This window comes from Uloborus diversus, chromosome 2 (assembly GCF_026930045.1).
Source record: "Uloborus diversus isolate 005 chromosome 2, Udiv.v.3.1, whole genome shotgun sequence".
NCBI lineage: Eukaryota > Metazoa > Arthropoda > Arachnida > Araneae > Uloboridae > Uloborus > Uloborus diversus.
The window spans coordinates 24,004,490-24,024,730 of record NC_072732.1 but is presented as its reverse complement, the minus strand read 5'-3'; the positions used below and the strand labels follow the sequence as shown (position 1 = coordinate 24,024,730).

The 20,241-nt window shown below is 32.7% G+C and overlaps 1 protein-coding gene across 1 annotated transcript in view; it reads left to right on the top strand.

The window, feature by feature from the left end:
- Positions 1-20,241, top strand: part of LOC129235123 (synaptotagmin-14-like) — a 50,266-nt gene that overhangs the window by 4,265 nt on the left and 25,760 nt on the right. Inside the window, exons 2-5 of the mRNA XM_054868811.1 lie at positions 4,368-4,535; positions 12,483-12,689; positions 15,595-15,860; positions 19,596-19,781. Coding sequence (XP_054724786.1) covers positions 4,368-4,535; positions 12,483-12,689; positions 15,595-15,860; positions 19,596-19,781 — 827 coding nt within the window. The remainder of the gene's footprint in view (positions 1-4,367; positions 4,536-12,482; positions 12,690-15,594; positions 15,861-19,595; positions 19,782-20,241) is intronic.

The window sequence follows — 20,241 nt, the reverse complement described above, 5'->3', positions numbered from 1 at the left end:
TGAAGTTCTTAAATTCTGTCAAGTTCATTTCAAATCTTAGTTGTAACCAGTAACTCTGTCAAATCAGTTTCAAGTTATCCCTTTTGTCTGTTGATTATCATTTTTATTAGTCTTTTAGCTTCAGTAAAAATCATTCAGGTTAAGTAGATTGGTTTTTTACTTTTCTCTCGATTACATTGTCAAAACGAAAATACCCTAATGTTGCAGATCAAGTTGAATTGCCGAAGAATGAAGACGTATGAAGGCGCAAAGGTGTAATTTCTGTTATTTTTTTAATTCTTAACTTTAGTTTAAGCCGATGCTCAAATAAATTAGAAATTGGGTTTTTCATACAAGAAAATTAGCTTTAATTTTAATGTTTTAGGAGTTTTTATGATAAAAACAGGTTGTTTCTATATATCGAAATTTCTATATATCGAATTTTTTCCTGGCAATTTGCTGCTTCGATATATGGAGGTCCGACTGTATATCCGATATTTAGTTTGAAAATATCATGATAGTTTGATATTTTCGTTATTTATTTTTTTGACTGCGGTATTTTCAATATAAAAATTACATTAATCATAGTAATATTGTTCTTGTTATCAATAGTAACCAAAGCATTATGTACTATATTTTTATGATGCATTAATACATCATTAATATAACAAAGTAATATAATATTCCTTTTTATTTTATATATTCATAAAATTATTAGCAATGTAACAATTTTAAGTCATATTAATAAAGTACTTAGTAAATGCCTAATGACTGTGCAACGTCTAATGCATATTTTTTATTTCTGAATCACATAATTGTAAAAGTATCTAACAGAAGAAAAATGAGTATAATAGCTAATGATAAATTAACTTCATTAAAATTGATAAAAATATAAAATGAAATGTTAGGTATAAGTAACGAAAGAAGCCTTTATCTTATGTCTACATTCAGGGTTCGTACGCTCCTTCAAAACTCCTCCAATACTCCTTCATTTGGGAAATTTTTTTGAAAAACCTTTCAAACTCCTTCATTTTGGTTTGAACTCCTTCAAAACTCCTTCTTTTTTAGTTCAAGACTACATAGTCTTCCTCTATGACAGGAACTTGAAATAACTTACCAATACATTAATGTATTGGAAAGGGTTCAAAGGCGAGCTACAAGGCTAATAAATGGACTTTCTCACTTAGACTATGATTCAAGGCTTAGAAGGCTAAAAATGTACAGTCTTGAGCAAAGAAGAGACTGAGGGGACATGATTCAGTTGTTTAAATTTATTAAAATGAAAGATGTTACGGGGCTGAAGTTTAGCACTGAAAACAGGACAAGGGGTCATTGTTTTAAGCTATTTAAATCTCAGGCTAACATGGATATTAGGAAAAATTATTATTTTAGCAGGGTAGTGGAACCTTGGAACAGCTTACCGGAAGAGGTGGTAATGAGCAAGGGAGTAGATAGTTTTAAGAGGGCAATTGATCTTCACTGGGGATTGTAAATTGACTAGGACCAGTCTAGCTGGGCCCAGAGCCTGTTGCTGGTCGTCACTTTTGTATTTGTAACTTTGATCGACAACTCAACTTTGTCACAAGGGCAAAGGTATAAAGGTGATGAAGGCGTGAAAATATTATTAGATGACTAAGAAATTTCAAAATTGAAGTAAACCATGCTTAAATGGGGGTTTGACTATTTTTCAAGTTTTATGATTATTGCATTTCCTTCCACCACACTCTCAGCTGCAAAAGTCGGTTTCTCTAGTTATTACTTAAAGATACATAAGCAGATGTACTATATTAGGTGATTGTGTTAAAAACATAATTGTTTAGCGAATGGCAGTTATAATATTGTAAAATGGGTCATCCACAAGTGATGTCATGCCTTGAGGGGGAGACTGGTTCATGAAATTGTGACAAGAGGAAGAGAGAGGGTGACGAGAAGTGACATCACCCAGTTATTGTAACAATATGTTTATAAAAATGACAGGTGACAAGAGGAGGAGTAAGATGAAGTTTGTGACAAAGGGGGTAGGGGGTCAAAGATGTTGAAAAAAAAATGCGACATTTAAGGACAGCCCATTAGTATACTCCTTCAAATCCTCATTTTACTCCTTCAAAACTCCTTCATTTAATTTCTGAAATTGAGTACGAACCCTGGGCAGTAATAATATAAGAAAATTAAGAGTGATTTGAGAATGCATTTACTTTCTTAAAGACTTTAGTTTGTGCTGATTGAAAATATCGGACATACGAGGCGTGTTTTTAAAGTAAGTTCCGTTTTTATATAAAAAAGGAACGAGTACAGATAAAGCTATGTAATTTAGTGCACAAAAATCTACCACCCTTACGCTATTTTTCGACATTGCTCCCGTGATTTTCCAAGCATTTGTCATAGCGTGGTACAGGTTTTTGTATACCTATTCGTACAAAGTTACCGCCCGTTTAGTCAACCATGAGGACTCTTACAGGGCTTTGGCTGGGGCGTTTTTAAACATCCTCTGGTCTGCCCTCACCTCGCTCGCAGCATCTTTCATTTGTTTCGGCATCTAAAGTCTTTCCAAGGTGGTCTGTGGCACAACAGCAATAATGAGCTCAGAGAACATGTTATCCCATGGCTGACTACACAGGCGGCAATTTTCTATGAATAGGTATACAAAAACCTGTACCACGCTATGACAAGTGTTTGGAAAATCACGGAAGCAATGTCAAAAAATAGCACAAGGATGGTAGATTTTTGTACAATAAATTTCTTTGCTCTATCTGTACTCGTTCTTTTTTTATATCAAAACGGAACTTACTTTAAAAATACGCCTCGTATTTCAAAATATCCGATATGTATCAAAATATCGGATATTTTTGATATTTTCAAAAATATGATATTTTCGAACCCTGGGTTATAACCCATATCACTCCTCCTCTGGATGTGCACTTGGTTTGTTTATTAAATTGTACAATTTGGTGTGAATTTATTTCAAAACATGAATATACCTGCCACATCTCACGTTGGAATTCATCTATGAAACACTTTTTTTTTTCTTTTCATCAACATTGTTTTTTTATCTTAATAAGTCAGGATTTAAAGTTCAGCCAACAGTGTAGCATAGCTAGTAACAAAGCCAATAAGATGCTTGGGTTTATCATTAGATCTATTTCAAACAAATCTAAAGAAGTTCTTCTGCCCTTATATAGAAGTTTGGTAAGACCTCATTTGGATTATGCTGTTCAGTTTTGGTCACCTTATCTGAAGAAAGATATTTCTGTATTGGAGAGGGTTCAAAGGCGGGCTACAAGGCTAATAAATGGACTTTCTCATTTAAACTATTATTCCAGACTTCGAAGGCTAAAAATGTAGTCTTGAGCAAAGAAGAGACCAAGGGGACATGATTCAGTTGTTTAAGTTTATTAAAATGAAAGATGTTACGGGGCTGAAGTTTAACACTGAAAACAGGACAAGGGGTCATTGTTTTAAGCTATTTAAATCTCAGGCTAACATAGATATTAGGAAAAATTATTATTTTAGCAGGGTAGTGGAACCTTGGAACAGCTTACCGGAAGAGGTGGTAATGAGCAAGGGAGTAGATAGTTTTAAGAGGGCCATTGATCTTCACTGGGGATTGTAAATTGACTAGGACCAGTCTAGCTGGGCCCAGAGCCTGTTGCTGGTCGTCACTTTTGTATTTGTATAGTTTTGCTCTTTAAGTATTTCATTTCTGTATGAATGCACTTGTGTATTTTATATCTGATTAACCATCACAGAATGTCAAGGTTTCAATCGAGCTCATCCCTAACACTTTCGTGCAAAACTATTGAGGTTTTAGGAGAATCATGTAGGATTTTCTATAAAAATATTTATAAAATGCATTATTTGATAATGCATTAAGTAAGCCTTGGAAAGACCTGTGTCTATGAGTTCATCTTTCAAGTGTGTGCACTAACAATGTAACAATTTTTATTTCTAACAGGTGAAAATATCCAGTTTTTTATTGCAATATAAAATGTGGTGGGAAGGGGAGCGATATTGCATTGCAGTATGTAATATGGTTTCCTGATGTTTTCTTTGCCCTGGCCCCATCAAAGTTTGGTCATGCCACTCTCAGTTCATAGCATATTCATAGATATACTTTTTTTGTATTATAATGTACCGAACTTCATTCACAGACAAGATAAACTAGATATAAATTAAAAATTGCGGCATTTGGCGACCTTAATCACTTGCTTCGCTTGGACAAGAAAAAATTGGTGCGAAGCAGGCGACGAATGCGAATCCTATTGGTTAACCTTTTTTTTTATTCAAAAGAAAATCCCCAAAAGTGGCATTGGGGCAAACCCTTTTTGTTTACTTACAGTCTATTATTCCATAAACAGAGTGTAAATTGGTTTTTATTTATTTTGTTATAGTACCTACTGAAGCATCAGCTTTCCTGGGTGCAGTTGGAGCATTTCTTGTGATTTTGGTGATTTTCTACTTATACCTAAGTAAGAAGCTATGCTTCACTACCATTGGAGGATTTCCTTGCTGTGATAAACCACTTGTTGATCATAGAGAACCTGTATCCAAGGACCTAGGTAAAATGATCAGTAAAGCTGAAATATATATTTTTTGAAAAACATAAGTTTTATTTTTAAGCAAGGTGGTCTGAGTTGTTTTGAACATATGTGCTATTCCAGGCACAGAGTTTTACATTCTTTTTCTTTTAAATTATAATCTAAATATGCATTGTCGCGAGAGATTTACGTAAGAAATTGTGATAATTGTTGCATAATAGATGAACTGTTTAAATGCTTTGAAAATGTGTTGTGCTGGGCTGTGGAGTCGGAAGAAAAATTGTTGACTCCGACTCCTGGGTTTTGAAACTTCCGATTCCGGCTTTTTTTATTATTTATTTATTTATTTTTCCAAATCTCCCTTCCTCATGGGAAGGGGGGGGGGAAACCCCTAAACAGAGATTGAAATATTAATTCCTTTTTATGAAATTTTCCCGTTGCATTTTATTGCAAAGCTAACATGTATACAACGTTAGAAATTCAATTTGAAAATCAAATTATCGAATAGCTGCGATTTATAAAGTGAGATTACTTAAAAATCCCATTAAAAAAAAATGAATTGGATTAATTTTCTCCTCTTTAATGTTTAACTAACAGATGTTGATCAAATCCTGTGCTTTCAGCTGCAGCTTGAGGGATTTTTTTTTTTGCTTAGTCAAAAATTTTCTTTGACGGGGTGGTCCTCCCTCCTCCCCAGTGACCCCCCTTCTGGTGGGTACCACCTCAACTTAATCTCAGAGTTTATAAAAATTGAAATACTTTAATTCTAAAAAAATTCCTCATTAATATCCCCCTAAATCTTAAATTTCATCGTAAAAATTTCAATGGAAATATTGCACTATATTGCGGGGAGAGGTCAGGAACATGTACGTCTGGAGCAAATTTTACCCAAAATGCAGCGGTATACTGCTTTGTACGAATAGCTTTTACTATAGCTACATTTCTTGGCTCAATTTTTAATTTTAGTTTTATTGGCAGCTTTAGAATTAACCTTAATAAGAAGATTTTAGGATTAACTACAATTATTGAGTGCTGTAACCAAGAAATCACGTGCTGATTTTATTTTGAACTTTTTAATGATAACCAAGCTTTCTTAGATAAAGTCTTTAGATTAAAAAAAAAAACATTTATCTTTTATCAGATCTTTTGAATTTGTGCTTTCGGGCCAAGCCAACACTTATTTGAATTTACCAAGCACCCTCAGAAGTTTCCCGACTTGCTCAAACGAATTATACATTCCTTTTACTATTTTATAACTGAGATCAAGGTAAAAAAAATTATTATTATTTTTTATTTGAAAGTAATTACTTAAGAAATGTTAGGCAACAAAACTGTTTGCTGACAGTTGCTATCACTTAAATAAAGTTAAAAAATAAGCAAACTAGGAGACAGCGTAGGTAGCTGTTACAGAAAGCTGGATAAACAATCAAACCAGCCATGTAATCAAATTAATCGGTAGTCAGTTTTTAAAAAAAATGCAAGGAGAGTCGGTGAAAATTAAAGAAATAAAAAAACCTGGAGTCGGCATGTTTCTGAATGACTCCGACTCCATTACCCTAAAATCAGTCCAACTCCGACTCCGCAGCCCTGGTGTTGTGTTTTATTGAATGTAGTAGTTAAAAAAGACATGAAATTTGTTTTAAATCAGGACAAACTTGCCTAAACATTTTATAAATTTTTAGTGACCACTTTCATTTATTAATAGCATTAAATGGTAAAATTTGATACAACAAGGTACACTTCAAATAAGTGCACACACACATATTGGTTTGAAAACAGAAAGTAAATACTGTAAAAGCACCTATTTTTGCAAGCCCGCCGTAAACACACACACACACACACACACAAAAAAAAAAAAAAAAAAAAGAAAAGAAAAAATCCTGTAAAAAAAATCTAGTAGAGTATTAATAGGAATTCTTTTGTTATTTTTGGGATTTTTGATTTTTTTCCCTGAAGGTTACTAATTATTTACTTTTTAAGAATGTTTAATTTTTCCAATGCATGCAATTTTTAGAAACTTCAAACCAATATTCTTTTATAATATTTATGGGTCATTCTCCAGAAAACGTAACTTTTGAACGCAAATATTTTTCAATTTTGAAACCTTTTGTTTTCTTTTTTTTTTCATTCTTACATGAAAGTGTTACCTACTAGAAGTAACCATAAACAATGGCCCAGCTAAGATTCAATTATTTTACGCATAAATAAAAAAATTAAAAAATGCCTTGTTCACAAAATAAAAAAAAAGATTTTTTTTTTTTAGTGTTTAAAAATTGAGGCCAATTTAATATCAAAGTAGTAATTTTGTTAATTGTGCAAATAATGAGCTATTTTAATGATTAATGTTAATTTAATATTAATCTCTCTTAATTAAAGTACAGCTTAATTAGTAGTTATTGTTTTAGTTCAAATGTGTGTTAAAAATAGTATTTAGTAAATTTGAGAATATACTGGCAATTTATAATTGCAGTAGAATGCCTAATATTGATGTATTTAACCTCCATCATTTATTTTCACCTCACAATTAATGACATTGATGTGGTCTGTCACGGAGGTGGGGAATTTTCCATTTATATAGGCCTAATGGATAGATTTTTCAGGGAAATATGTTTTTTATTCGTTGCTACAATCTGCACATCTCAAGCATATGAAAAGATGTTCACTTCTTTTTTAACACGCTTTTATTAGCTTCACCTGTATGTATGTATGTATATATGTATGTATGTATGTATGTATGTATCTTGTAACGGAATCTTGCAGCTCAAATTTCGCCCACTTCCTGCGATCGGATTCTTTTGAAATTCGACACGCGATCTCAGACCCGGTGACAATGCAATATTCTATAATCAAATTAATTAATTAACTCTTTTAATTGTTAGTTCCTCCAATTTTAATGAATATTTTGGCATAAATCCAACAATGTGAAAAAGGAAAAATTAAAAAAAATGCATTAATAAATGCTCGCAAAAATTATTTAAAAATATCTACAAAAACCTTTCATTTTTCTGTATCAGACAAAATTTGTTCCAAGGTAATTAGAACATGAAATGCAATTGTTTTTAACTAATTTCATGCCAAAATTTAGGTGAGCCTTCAATTGGAAATTCATTGCTGATCAGACCATTGTTGAACAAAACTTTTATTCAAATGCATCTCAAATTTTCAAAGTAATATAAATATGATTTCCGAAAACATGTACATTGATGACTCACAGTAGCTTCCCATCGGGGTGCCCTTGTCTTGACATTAAGATATTACCTCGCACTCGTTTTATAAATAATTTCGTCGCCTGATCATTCTCCAACATAGGACTAAAAAGCAGAAAAATAAAATAATAGTTTAAAAACTAAAAGAACACGCTTTCGTAGCAAAATGAACTAAAAAGTGAAAAATAATCTTTGGATGATAGTAGTTGACCAATCACTTAATTTTAATGTAATACAAAAAAGCGTGGGGGGCTTCTTATCAGTTGTCTTGAATTTCTTCCATTTGTTGTCCAAGCGAGAATATAAATAGACAGCACCCCACGCTTTTTTGCATTACATTAAAATTAAGTGATTGGTCAACTACTATCATCCAAAGATTATTTTTCACTTTTTAGTTCATTTTGCTACGAAAGCGTGTTTTTTTAGTTTTTAAACTATTATTTTATTTTTTTACATTAATTTACATCCCTGAAATTTGAGTTCACGGAGGTGAGAAGTCAGAATAACCACACAAAGTTTTTACATCAAAATCTTATCTCCTTGTTTTTCGACAAAAATCTCATAACTTCAACTATGGCTGAAAATAAACAAGAGGGTTCCCTTGTATCATGGAAAGTAAAGTTTGATGTCATTACTGCCATGTGTTAATGAAGAATGGCATTTTAAGTTTGGGTAACGGAGGTGAGCATCTTTTGTGTGACATGACTACTTATCCTAAAAAAACGAACTGCAATACAATATTAAAAAATTAATTGTACTTAGACAATTAGTATTTGAGACATTTGTGAAAGGAATAATAAATAAATAAATAAATATATACTTTTAATTAAACAAGTTATTAAGCAGCATAAACAGTCCCACAAGGTATGTGACATGTCACGGAGGTGAGAATTCACATGTTGTGTATCAAAAATGTTCTAAAATAGAAATAATTATTAAAAAATTGTTGGCAGGTTTAAATAGATATATTTTTGATGAAATTAAAAATCATTGTTAAATTAATTGTTCCTTAATTTTTTTCTGCAAAAGGCGTGTGACAGAAAAGTTACACTTTTTGAAGAATGACCCATATAAATTTTTTTACTATGAACTTCCTAGTTTGATCATTATGGAACTAATTAATTTATTATTATAAGTGTAAGTTTGTGTTCAAAAAAGTTTTTGAAGTCAATTGTGCATGTAGCATGATTATAAAACCCTGTCTTTAAATTTTATTTCATTACTTTGATTTCAATATTTATCGTTTATTTATTTAAATATTTTCTAAACCCTTTTCATTATTTTGAAATGAGTTTTTATTTGTGAAGTATTTTTTACTGTCATTAGTTTACATTGGTTTTATTTTTCTAATTTATTTTATTTGATTTCTTTTATAATTTTGTGATGAACATTTCAGTTGAACTTTTGAGTTTAGTTCTTCTTTGGAAAAAAGTAAGTCCATTTATTTTATTATTTATGCATATTTAATCAAATTTAATTATTATTGTTCAAGTTTTTAATCAGAATCATTCTAGATTTTTGTTTTAGTGTTTGTAAAATGCTTTGTTTCTCACAATCTACATAATATATTATGTTTTGTAAATATATATTTCACCATTAAATGCATAAATATTGTTCCTTATTGAAATGTCTTTGTCACTTAATATAAAATGTTCGTCATTTTACAGAACTGGTTTAGACGGGTCAAAAAGTCAACTTTTTTTTTACATCATAAAATACAGTGAAACCTGTGTAAGTTGACCACTCGCGGTGCAGTACTTTGGCGGTCAACTTAGACAGGTAGTCAACTTATAAAGGGCGGTATTTTTTTTTTTTGTCATTTCTTGCACCATGTATTCATTTTTTGAGGAATTTACCCTTACTCTTGCTGTTCAACTCACTTTCATTGTTTAACATTATTGAAAGTGAAACAATAATTAAAAATACTATTCAAATAATTTTGTTAGTTTTTCCTTGTTTTTAACTATATTAGACACTTTAGTTTTAGAAATTCCATATATGCCAGCTAATATTCTCTGGCTTTTTCCATTTTCAGTTAATTTTAATATTTCATACTTTTTATTAGTCTCAAGTTCAGCTAACTTTCTTTTGAAGCCTTTTTATGTAAAACTAATAGCACAAAGAGCAACAAGCTCGACTCTCCCAGTTCATAAAGGCAAAATCAAAATGTCCTATCTCTTAATCCCTTACACCAGAAACATGCAACTTTACTCATTAGCAGGCCCAGATCTGCGGACCCGCAGTGCGAGAGGTCCGCGTCCTTAAAGGGGCTAACGGCCCTAGAAATTGAAGAAAAAATAGAAAAAAAAAAACTAGCATTAAGGCTTATTCACTTTACTAATAGACACTGCTGGCCACTAGGGAGGGGCCCTACATATTTTGTTGCAGGAGAATCAAAATGTATAGATCCGGGCCTGCTCTTTTTAGCACAATTCCTGTGTCACAACATATTGCAACTGAAAGGAAAGATTTTGAACTTTTCTACTGACACATATTTTCATTGAACAGAGTACAAAAAGCTATCTCAAATAGAACAAATGAAAAACAAGTTTGGAGAATAAATAGCAGTATTAAGCTTTATGCTGCTGTTTAGTTAGTTAAAATGCTGTTCTGTCATCAAAGCATTAAAAACATTCTTAGAAAGCTATGAAAAAAAAATAATAATAATAATTTAAAAAAAAAAAATAAAATAATTTGCTGAAGAAAGTTAAAAAAAATAAACCAAGTAGTCAACTTACCAAGGGCTTTTTACAATACTCCAAACCAAATTTGGCGAACATTAGTGGTCAAGATAGACAGGTGGTCAAGATAGAGAGGTGGTCAAGTTACAGAGGTTTTCCATCATTATATGAGATAGGACTAATTCCGTTCCTGACAAAAGCGGTCAACATAGACAGGTGGTCAACTTACAAAGGTGGTCAACTTTACAGGTTTTACTGTATTTGTAAAACTATTCAAGAATATGTTGCAAAAATTTGGATGCAAAATTCTGATTGGTTCCGATGCATGTTTTTGCTCCTTTTTTTTTTCCAACGCTTTTTTCTCAAAACTACTTTTTTTCAACTGTGAGCATTCTAGCTCAAAAAGTTATTGACCAATCGTTCTACATATTTGTGTGAATATTCTTTATTCAATTGCTAGTGGTACCCGCACGGCTTTGCCCGTAATAGAATAATTAAAAGGTCTTTTGGTTCGCCTGTATATTTACAAATAATGTACGGTGAATTTTCTCGCCAATTGGCTTGTACCCATGTTACGGTTCCACATTATAATAATTTCGTATCTCGCCAATTGGCTTGTGCCCATGTTACGGTTCCATGTTATGTTAATTTCGTAATTTACTCGTCGATCTTATGATATTTTTGTTCTTAAAATTGAAATAGAAAAAGAACCACATCGAATTTTTGAAAAATCGCTTCGAGGTGCACACCCCCATGCTACATACTAACTTTGTGCCAAATTTCATGAAAATCGGCCGGACGGTCTAGGCGCTATGTGCGTCACAGAGATCCAGACAGAGACTTTCAGCTTTATTATTAGTAAAGACTATCTATTTGAACCTAATTGTGGGATGATATAATTATTAAAAAATAATAATAATAATAATGCAAGAAAGGAATGAAAAAAAGGAAGAAAACATGACATTTTGAACATGACATTTTAACATGATCAAACGCCTCAAAAACATGCAATTTTCAACTTTTTTGATCACAATTAGGTTGATATTCTTAGGAAATATGTTGTTTATGAGAAAAAAAAAATGCTGAAGATTACAGATAAAAATTGTGGCTTTGGTAATGCCCACCAGCCACAAGCTCTGACGGCGACCCTCCATGGACAGCATCTTCTAACTCCACTCTTTCTGGCGAAAAGGACTTGAAAAAATTTCAAAGTGTACTTCAAAACATGAATAAAATATCCTCCAAGCTTAAACAAATCCTGATTATTCCTTCCTAATCAATTCTTAAAAACATTCACGAAAAACACAAAAATTTCGGCCTCCTAAACTGGTTTCCCCCCTTAACATTGTGGAAAAAAACTTTTAAATCAAGAATAAAAATAAAGAAATACAGTCGAAGACTGTTATAACGCTGACCTGTATAACGCAATTCTCTATATAACGCACAACTTTTCAGAAGAAACAATATGTTTTGAAGTTTAAAAAATCCCTCTATTTTGCTTTGCAAGCACTAAAATTGTAAGGAAAATCAAATTTTTAAATAGTTTCTCATCTTTCCATCTTAATTCAAAGCTTTTAAGGGAAAATTAGTGTTCACAGTAAATAGAAAACACCAGATGGCTCTTGAAAATGCAGCTGTTATGCAAACCATGAAGCTAGCAGAAGTGCAGGGTAATGCACTTTCTTTTGATTGTGAAACATATTTATTTGTGAACAACTAATTGTAATATTGGTGCTTTAATACTCATTGCAGATAAAACTCATTCTGAAGTGCTAATTAAATATATAGATATATTCTGAATATTAGCTTCAAAATTTGAAATGATCTATATAACGCAAAAACCTGTATAACGCAAAAGCTCTGGTCCCAAGGTGTGCGTTATAACGGTCTTCTACTGTAGTTATTTTTAATTCTGAAGTAGTTTTTTTGATGAAGTTTTCTTAATCAGTGCAAGACTTTAAACACCCTGTATCTTCAGGATATTCGTTTCATTCTGTTTTCCCGGCTTTTAAGTGAACTGAATTTCTCTGGAGGAATGACATGAATTGCTAGTTCTTAATTGAGTTAATGTTTTCGTTTAGGTACTGCATTTCAATATGAAGAGGTGGAGTCGTCTACCGACAGTGAGGACGAAGTCCTGCAACGTTTTCAGCAGTCCTCTAGTCTGTATGCCGGCTTGCGGAAGGTGGGCGGTGGGAATAGTGATCAGAACGGAGGAGCGGAAAATTTCGAAAACAAAACCCCGTTCTCTTATGGACTCGCTACTTGCAATGGATCATCAAGTCACAGTGAGTATCTCCTGAGAGTTAGGTACTTGCTCTTTACCTTATCGCTTTTTGTAACAGTTTTAGACTCATGCTGATGAAGAATTGTTGAGAGCTGTCTTGTGCTGAAGGACGTTTGTGATCCGAAAATTCCAGAAAATTTGATTTGTCATTTCCGAAAATTTTGGGCTGACAACACATGCTAAAGCTGAAAAATTATTTAAAAAAATTTTTTCTTCAATGATTTTAATGATTTTCGTATGCCTATTTGAAGAGTTTTTCTACGGGGGGGGGGGATCTAGCTTCTCCTCTCTGTAGCGGATTTCAGGGGGGGCACAGGGGGCACGTGCCCCCTCCCCAAAAGGATTAATTAATTTCACTATTTTATTTATTACTTTTTAACTGACCTTTCCTTTGCACTTTTTTTACGCAGCTAATTAAAAAGAACACAAAACACACACACAGCATATTTTGAATAAAAGCATTTTTGTTTGCTAAAGAAGTATTACTGGAGTCAGAGGCCCAGAGTTGCAGAATACATTTAACTCATTGGCTTCAAAGTTAAGAGACCGCATTGTCGCGATTCATCCATTAATTCTTCTTTGATGGAATCAATAATTAACATTTTTTTTAATGTGTAGGCGCACCTAAAAGAGTCATTTTGATCTAGGAACCTATTTGCGAAATAATAGATTTCTTTTTCAGCTAATAAAAGATGCAAAATGAAAGAAATCATGTGGTAGTTTCTTAGAAAAACCACGATTTTTAACAGAATCGGCATGTAGTATCAGTATGTTATCTCAACTGTATCATGGCTTTAAGAACAAATCATCAATTGTTTTGAAATTCACACAGAAATAGTTTCTGAATTCTTCAGTGAAACTTATATATGTTATGAAATTATAACTAAATTAATTTTAAAAAACGCAAGAGAGGTATGGGTTTATTTAATAACCTTGCCCTTGTGTTATAATCATTATGACAATGTTCCTAGGTAAAGCCGCTCATTGTCTAGCATCTTGGTGACATTATATTGGGTTTAGTATTTAAATGGCTTGAAACGTTAAAGATGTATTCCGTCCACATTCAAAGTATATTAGTGCATAATATTCATGTACTTAGAAGTAGATTCATTGACCTTAAGGAATCCTTAAAAAAAAATAAATAAATAAATAAAAAAACAAAACAAAAAAAAAAAAACACACACATATTTAAAAATAAAGTTGTCAAAACTTTGTTATGAAACATCGAAGGTTGGGGATTCAATTTCCCGTGCCCCCTCCAAAACATTTTTCTGTATCCGTCGCTGCTTCCTCTTAGTTTCCGAACAACTGTCTCCTGTAAATTTTACTTGAGTTCACTATCATCCCTGCTTGTGCCACTTGAAAAGACCGAAGCCACTTTCACCTAGCAAATGGGGGTTGAGCAAAAGGGAGCAATTCTTGAGAATGTGAAGTCCCCAGGTGGAGAGGAGTATGATTTGATCTTTATGTATTGCAGTCCCACTCTTTATAGTTTGGGCATAATTCTGATGGGCAGGGAAAGTCTCCAGAAACTTTGCACCCATGATAACTGCTAGATACCAACCAAAGGACTTTCTGACTCAGAGAATCAATGAGCATATACTTGGTGGGTGTTTCGTGGCTGTGGTCTCAGAATCCGGAATCCTCCGATTCAGAGCCCAACGCCCTATTCACTAGGCTATCCATAATTCCCAATGAAGTATTTACAACTCATAACTATGACAACAACAAATTGTGATAAGTTCTGATAAAAGGCTATTCATATTTCAGTCTGCCAAACTACCATACTCTTATAAGCTTTAATTTGAATCAAAAGTAATGGCAAATGTGTTGCTAAAACAAGAACTTAAATGGCAGCTGTACCATCTTGCAAGCAGGACTCAAGAGTGTGAGTTATGTACCTCTATATGTAAAAATGAAAAAAAAAAAAGGATTTTAGACAAAATATAAATTAGAAAACAATTATAATGTAATACCATCTGTAAATCATAACATTTTTTAAAAATTAGCATGGGCCTGATTAGAAAAAAGCAATTGTCAAAATAGACTCCTTCAAAAATGACAATAGCAAAAACAGTCATTCCAGTTCTGTCATTTTGACTTTTCTGGAAGAGAGGAGCAACAGATAAATGAACACTTGTATAGTAGAAGTTCTGAATGACAGACAGCCATATAAGACTAAGTTTTGTCCATTAATAGGAGATGTTCGCTATTCATGATCTTACTTATTTTCCCTTCTGAAGCTTATGGTTAGTTATTTTGTGAGCAGTTGCAATTTCATTTGCAAATCTATTCTTGTCATTGTGATGTAAGCAAATAAAAACAATTGTTATTATTATTTTTTTGTTTGTCAGGGTCGGACTGGCTATACGGACATTTGGGCAAATTCCCGGTGCGCCGCTCCAAAAGGCGCCAGTCGACTGTCATCTTTTTTCTTACAGAAAATTTTATTGTATTAATTTTCATCAGTTGGGAAATGAAGGATTTTTCTGCTTGCAATGGAAAATATCGGCAACCATGAGACCCCATAACTGCTCATCTGGATCCTTGCCTGGGTCATTTAATGAGGGTATGTTAGCATTAAATTAATGGGAAAAATTATATTTCATCAAATTTTGGTATTGAAAGAAGTAGTAGCCTTATAGAGATGATTTGTTGTAGAGGCTTCACTGCATTATATACATATGTAAACACATATGTATATTTTTGCAATTTAAAAAGAAATCCGGGGGGGGGGGAGAGCTATTTTACCCTCCCGATCTCCCAAAAGGAGAAACTTAACCCCTTCAAATTCATTTACATAGAATCTGAGTACTTCAACTTTTTCAGAGCATTGGAAAAAAATTATGGGCATTCGCCTGATTTGAAAGACAAGTCCTGATCTCTCCTTTCTTATTCCCCCACAGTGAAGGTATCTAACGGAAGTAAGAGAGGAAGTCATGACCCGATTTCCTTGCTGGAGAAAGGGGGCGTGGCCAAGTCAGGAAGTCCTTCCTTCTCGAGCGAGGCAAGCGAGAGTGAAGACACTCAAGATGACGGGCAGGCAGTGATTCAGCCCCTTCTGGACAGTAGGAATACACAGCATTATGAAAATAGTGCCTTCCAGACTGTTGACGATTCACCGGCGGCCTCCAATGACACCTTTTCTGCTTGTGGAGATTCTGTGATGGAAGTCAGTACACAGTTTGAAAAGTTCTTAACACATCACACATCCTCTAATCCACTATTTCAACTGTTTTGCAAATTATCGAGAATGTTTTTGTTTTCGCTTCTTACTTTGGTGAATCATTCTGAGATATTTCACATAACTTTAAAGAACTTTTAAGAATGTATAAAACCAATTAAGAAATAAAATGATTTAATGTTATCAAAATTTAATTTTTTTGTACAAACTTATTGAATTTAATATAGAGTACTATTGCTGTATTCCATATTCATTGCCACTCATCAATTTTCATTTACAAGCTTGTTATAAAGGGTGTCCAAAAATTAATGCAAGATTTGAATTTGCCACCTTTTTTTCCATAAATTTTTGGCAGCCATGAAAAAAGAACAATTTGACAGTTGAGAGTTTAGGGTTAGTAAAAATGGGGTGTTATTGTACCATACAGCTAGAGAGAGTGAAACATTTCAATGACTGCATGAGGCATTTTCTGGTCGCATACTCTCTCATTTCGGTGATCAGAATTGGCACCCTAGATCGTGTGATTTAACATTTTTAAATTTCTTCTTATGGGGTTATTTGAATTCAAAGGTCTATGTCAACAAACCCACAACCACCCGTGCATCACCGTGTTGCGATACCGAGCGCCAATAACAGTAACTGCTTGACCAGCCTCGACTTTCATTATTTTTGAAACAATTGTTCAATAATGAAAGCGCGTTATTGTATCGTATAACGCTCCATTTTTGATTACCCTAAACTCTCAGCTGTCAAATTGTTCTTTTTTCAGGGTTGCCAACCATTTACTGCAAAAATGGCGGCAAATTCAAATCTTGCGTTAATTTTGGGACACTCTTTATATAGAAGAGAGGGTGCGACGATTTAAAGTTCTTAACCATTAGATTTTTCTTTTTCTTTTTTTTTCTTTTACACTTTGTTATGTAGTTACAGAACTATTTTTTATAATTATATAAATCAACTTCTCAAAATGTAAAAAGGTGTGAAACAGTAAATATCACCTTCAAAGATGATTTTATGCCTTAGATCTTATAATTCTTATATCTCATAACCTAAGTCCTAATTAATGTCTTTGAACAACTTGTCTACCATTTAACCACTAGTGGATACATGTTATGTATAGGGCAAAATTCTGTTGTAACCTCTCGTCGATACATGGCTCAGTTAGGTGTACAACAAGTGTAACCTACACAGGAAATATGATTTGCTTTTATTGGGATTGGTATAAAATTATTTTTGTTAAATTACAGAATGTTACAATAAGTTGCAGAAGGTCTGGTTTGCAAGGACTTAGAAATTATGTTAATGTTCATTGGATGGTAAAAATATTATGGATACTTTAGCTTTTTGGTCTTAAAATTGATTCTGAATATTTTGTATTTTGAAAATATGTAGTTGTATTGGAATTTAATAAGTTAACAAGAAGTTCCGTCTAGAACTATACGGGCCTACTTTCCCGTATACTCATACTGCTTTCTAGTACCTGATCAATATTCTCAAAAATAGCTAAAATCGCAAATTGTTTCAAATATATTTTTTTAAATATTTTGATGTTTTAAGCTAATTTCTAGGAATAAAATATTCCTCACTCATCTAAAAAAATTAGATGCGTAAAAAAAAACCTTTCAAAACGCAAAAATAATAATTAAAATTAATAAGCTCATTAAAATAAATACATCATATAAAAAAAAAAGTTTCTTTTTCCCCTGTTGCCAAAAATAATTTTTTAATGAATTAATGCACTTACCAAAATAAATAAAAACAATAAAATGTCAACTTAAAGAAATACTTTTCATTGACAAAAAAAAAAATCGTCTGCACATATCTTTATGTAGAAACATAAATGACTTAGAGTTTATTCCCCGAAAACTGAATACCTAAATTAAAACTTTAGCGTGAAAATAAAAACAAATCATATCAACAATAATTATTTCACAGTTAAAACCATAGCTGTGGAGTCGGAGTAGATCTCATTTTGGGATAAAGGAGTTGGAGACGAATATCCAAGAATCGGAGTCAGTCATTTGTCCTCCGTGTATAAATTTTTGCCAAAGCTACGAAGTCAGAGTCGAAGTCGGGGAGTCGGAGTTTGATTAATTGTCGGACACAGAAGTCGAATTCAGAGTCAGGTGCCCCTAAATTCTTGGAGTCAGAGTCTGGAGTTTGGTGTCAAGAGCTTTTCCAACAAAATTTGTTTGAAATAAATCTGCCTTCAAGTACGGAATCTACATTGACTTTCAGTTTCCCGGTAGGCGCTAATGTTAAGGGATTTGAACTGCTCAAAGTTGAGCGAAAAATTGTTCAAATCAAAAAGATATTTTATATGCAAGTTTTTCATCAAAAGCTTTTTCCTACAAAGTCTGTTTGAAGCAAATTCGCCTCACAGTTCAGAATTGCCTTGAATTTCCCCGTAGGCGTTAATGTTAAGTTTTTTTGAACTGTTCAAAATTGAACAAAAAATATTTCAAATCAAAAAGTGAAATATGGGAATGAGGTTTCCTCGCCGAGATCTTTCGAACAAAAAAAAGTTTGTTCGAATCAGACTATTCATTCAAAAGTTATTAGGGGGGACAAGCAGATAGACCGACAGACCCACAGACATTTTCCCCCATCTCAATAACCTGCTTTCTAATATTTAATTTTTCGATATTTAATTTTTTTATTTATTTTTGACTTTTTTTTTTGTTTTTCGCGATATTTTTAAGATGCATTAAGCCTTCTTTCATGCTTTTTTCTTCTTTTTCTGACTTTTACTGGGAAAGTAGGCTAAAAATGAAGCATAATGTTATAAATTATTTACTTGAAAATGAAATTTGAATCATAATAATATTAGCTATTTATTTGGCTAATTCCTAATTAAATCTAATTTAGTTGGTGGAAATCTGCTTATGTTTGTCAAAGGATATCAACGCCATGAAAGTTTACTCTTCAATTTTATAACCATTTTCTTTTTATTCCAACCAAAAATAACCAAAAATCTTTCCTGTTGTATACTTTACGAGCAGTAACATTTTATATAACCAAGGTAGATTTTTTCTCTTGACATTTTGAGAAAATTCCAGCATGCGTTTGCTAATATTGATCATATAAAAGGCTTTTGTACTGTAGAATCTTAGTACAGTAGAAGACCATTATAACGCACACCTTAGGACCAGAGCTTTTGTGTTATACAGGTTTTTGCATTATATAGATCATTTCACAAATTTTGAAATTAATATCCAGAATATATCAATATATTAGCACTTCAGAATGAGTTTTATCTGCAATGAGTATTAAAGCACCAACAATTAGTTGTCCACAAATTACAATTAGTTGTCCACAAATAAATATGTTTCACAATCAAAAGAAAGTGCATTATCCTGCACTTCTGCTAGCTTCATGGTTTGCATAAAAGCTGCATTTTCAAGAGCCATCTGGTATTTTCTATTTACTGTAAGTACTAATTTTCCCTTAAAAGCTTTGAATTAAGATGGAAATATAAGAAACTATTTCAAAATTTGATTTGCCTTACAATTTTAATGCTTGCAAAGCAAAACAGAGGGATTTTTTAAACTTCAAAACATATTGTTTACTTCTGAAAAGTTGTGCATTTTATAGAGAATTGCGTTATATAGGTCGGTGTTATAACGGTCTTCTACTGTACTGTTTATTATGTATTGTGAACCTATGCCTACTTCCTTTTAAACTCTAACAGTTCCTGTAAAAATAAGATTTTGGCTTATGCAGGATCAGATCTATGATGTAGCTGAACATCATTGCAATATTGAAGACCATGACACCAGCAGTGCTGTGCGATGCGGATCATTAGAAGTAGGCTTTGCATATGATGCTCCTCTGAGAAAGATGACTATTCATGTCCTTCAAGCTCAAGATTTACCTGATAGAGAGCGTGGGGGATCTAATCATGTTCAAGTACGTTTGAGTTCAAAATTGCCTTTTAGTATTGATAGTAACTACAGGGTGGCGACAGATCAGGGAGATCAGGGAAAAGTCAGGGAACTTTACAGGGCCCAATACAGGCTGATTTTGCTACCGTTTTTCGGTACCTACACAAAAATCTTGTTTTGAAATCGGTACTTTCACAAAAATCAAATTATAAAATCAGTGGCTTCACAAAAACATCGAAAATTTCACAAAAATTTGCATTTTAAAATATAAAATTTGTTTCTCTGTTTAAAGCAAAATTTACTCATAAAATAAAATCCTAAGCAGGGTTATATGAACAATCGCTTAAATGGCAACCTTTTTGGGGTGTTTTAACTCATTTTCAGCTGTTTCTCGCCAAAGTGTATTCAGCAATATTATCGCAATCTTTCAACATCTGTTTTGGGAAACCGTTTTTCTCATAATTTCCAATATTGTACACAGTACA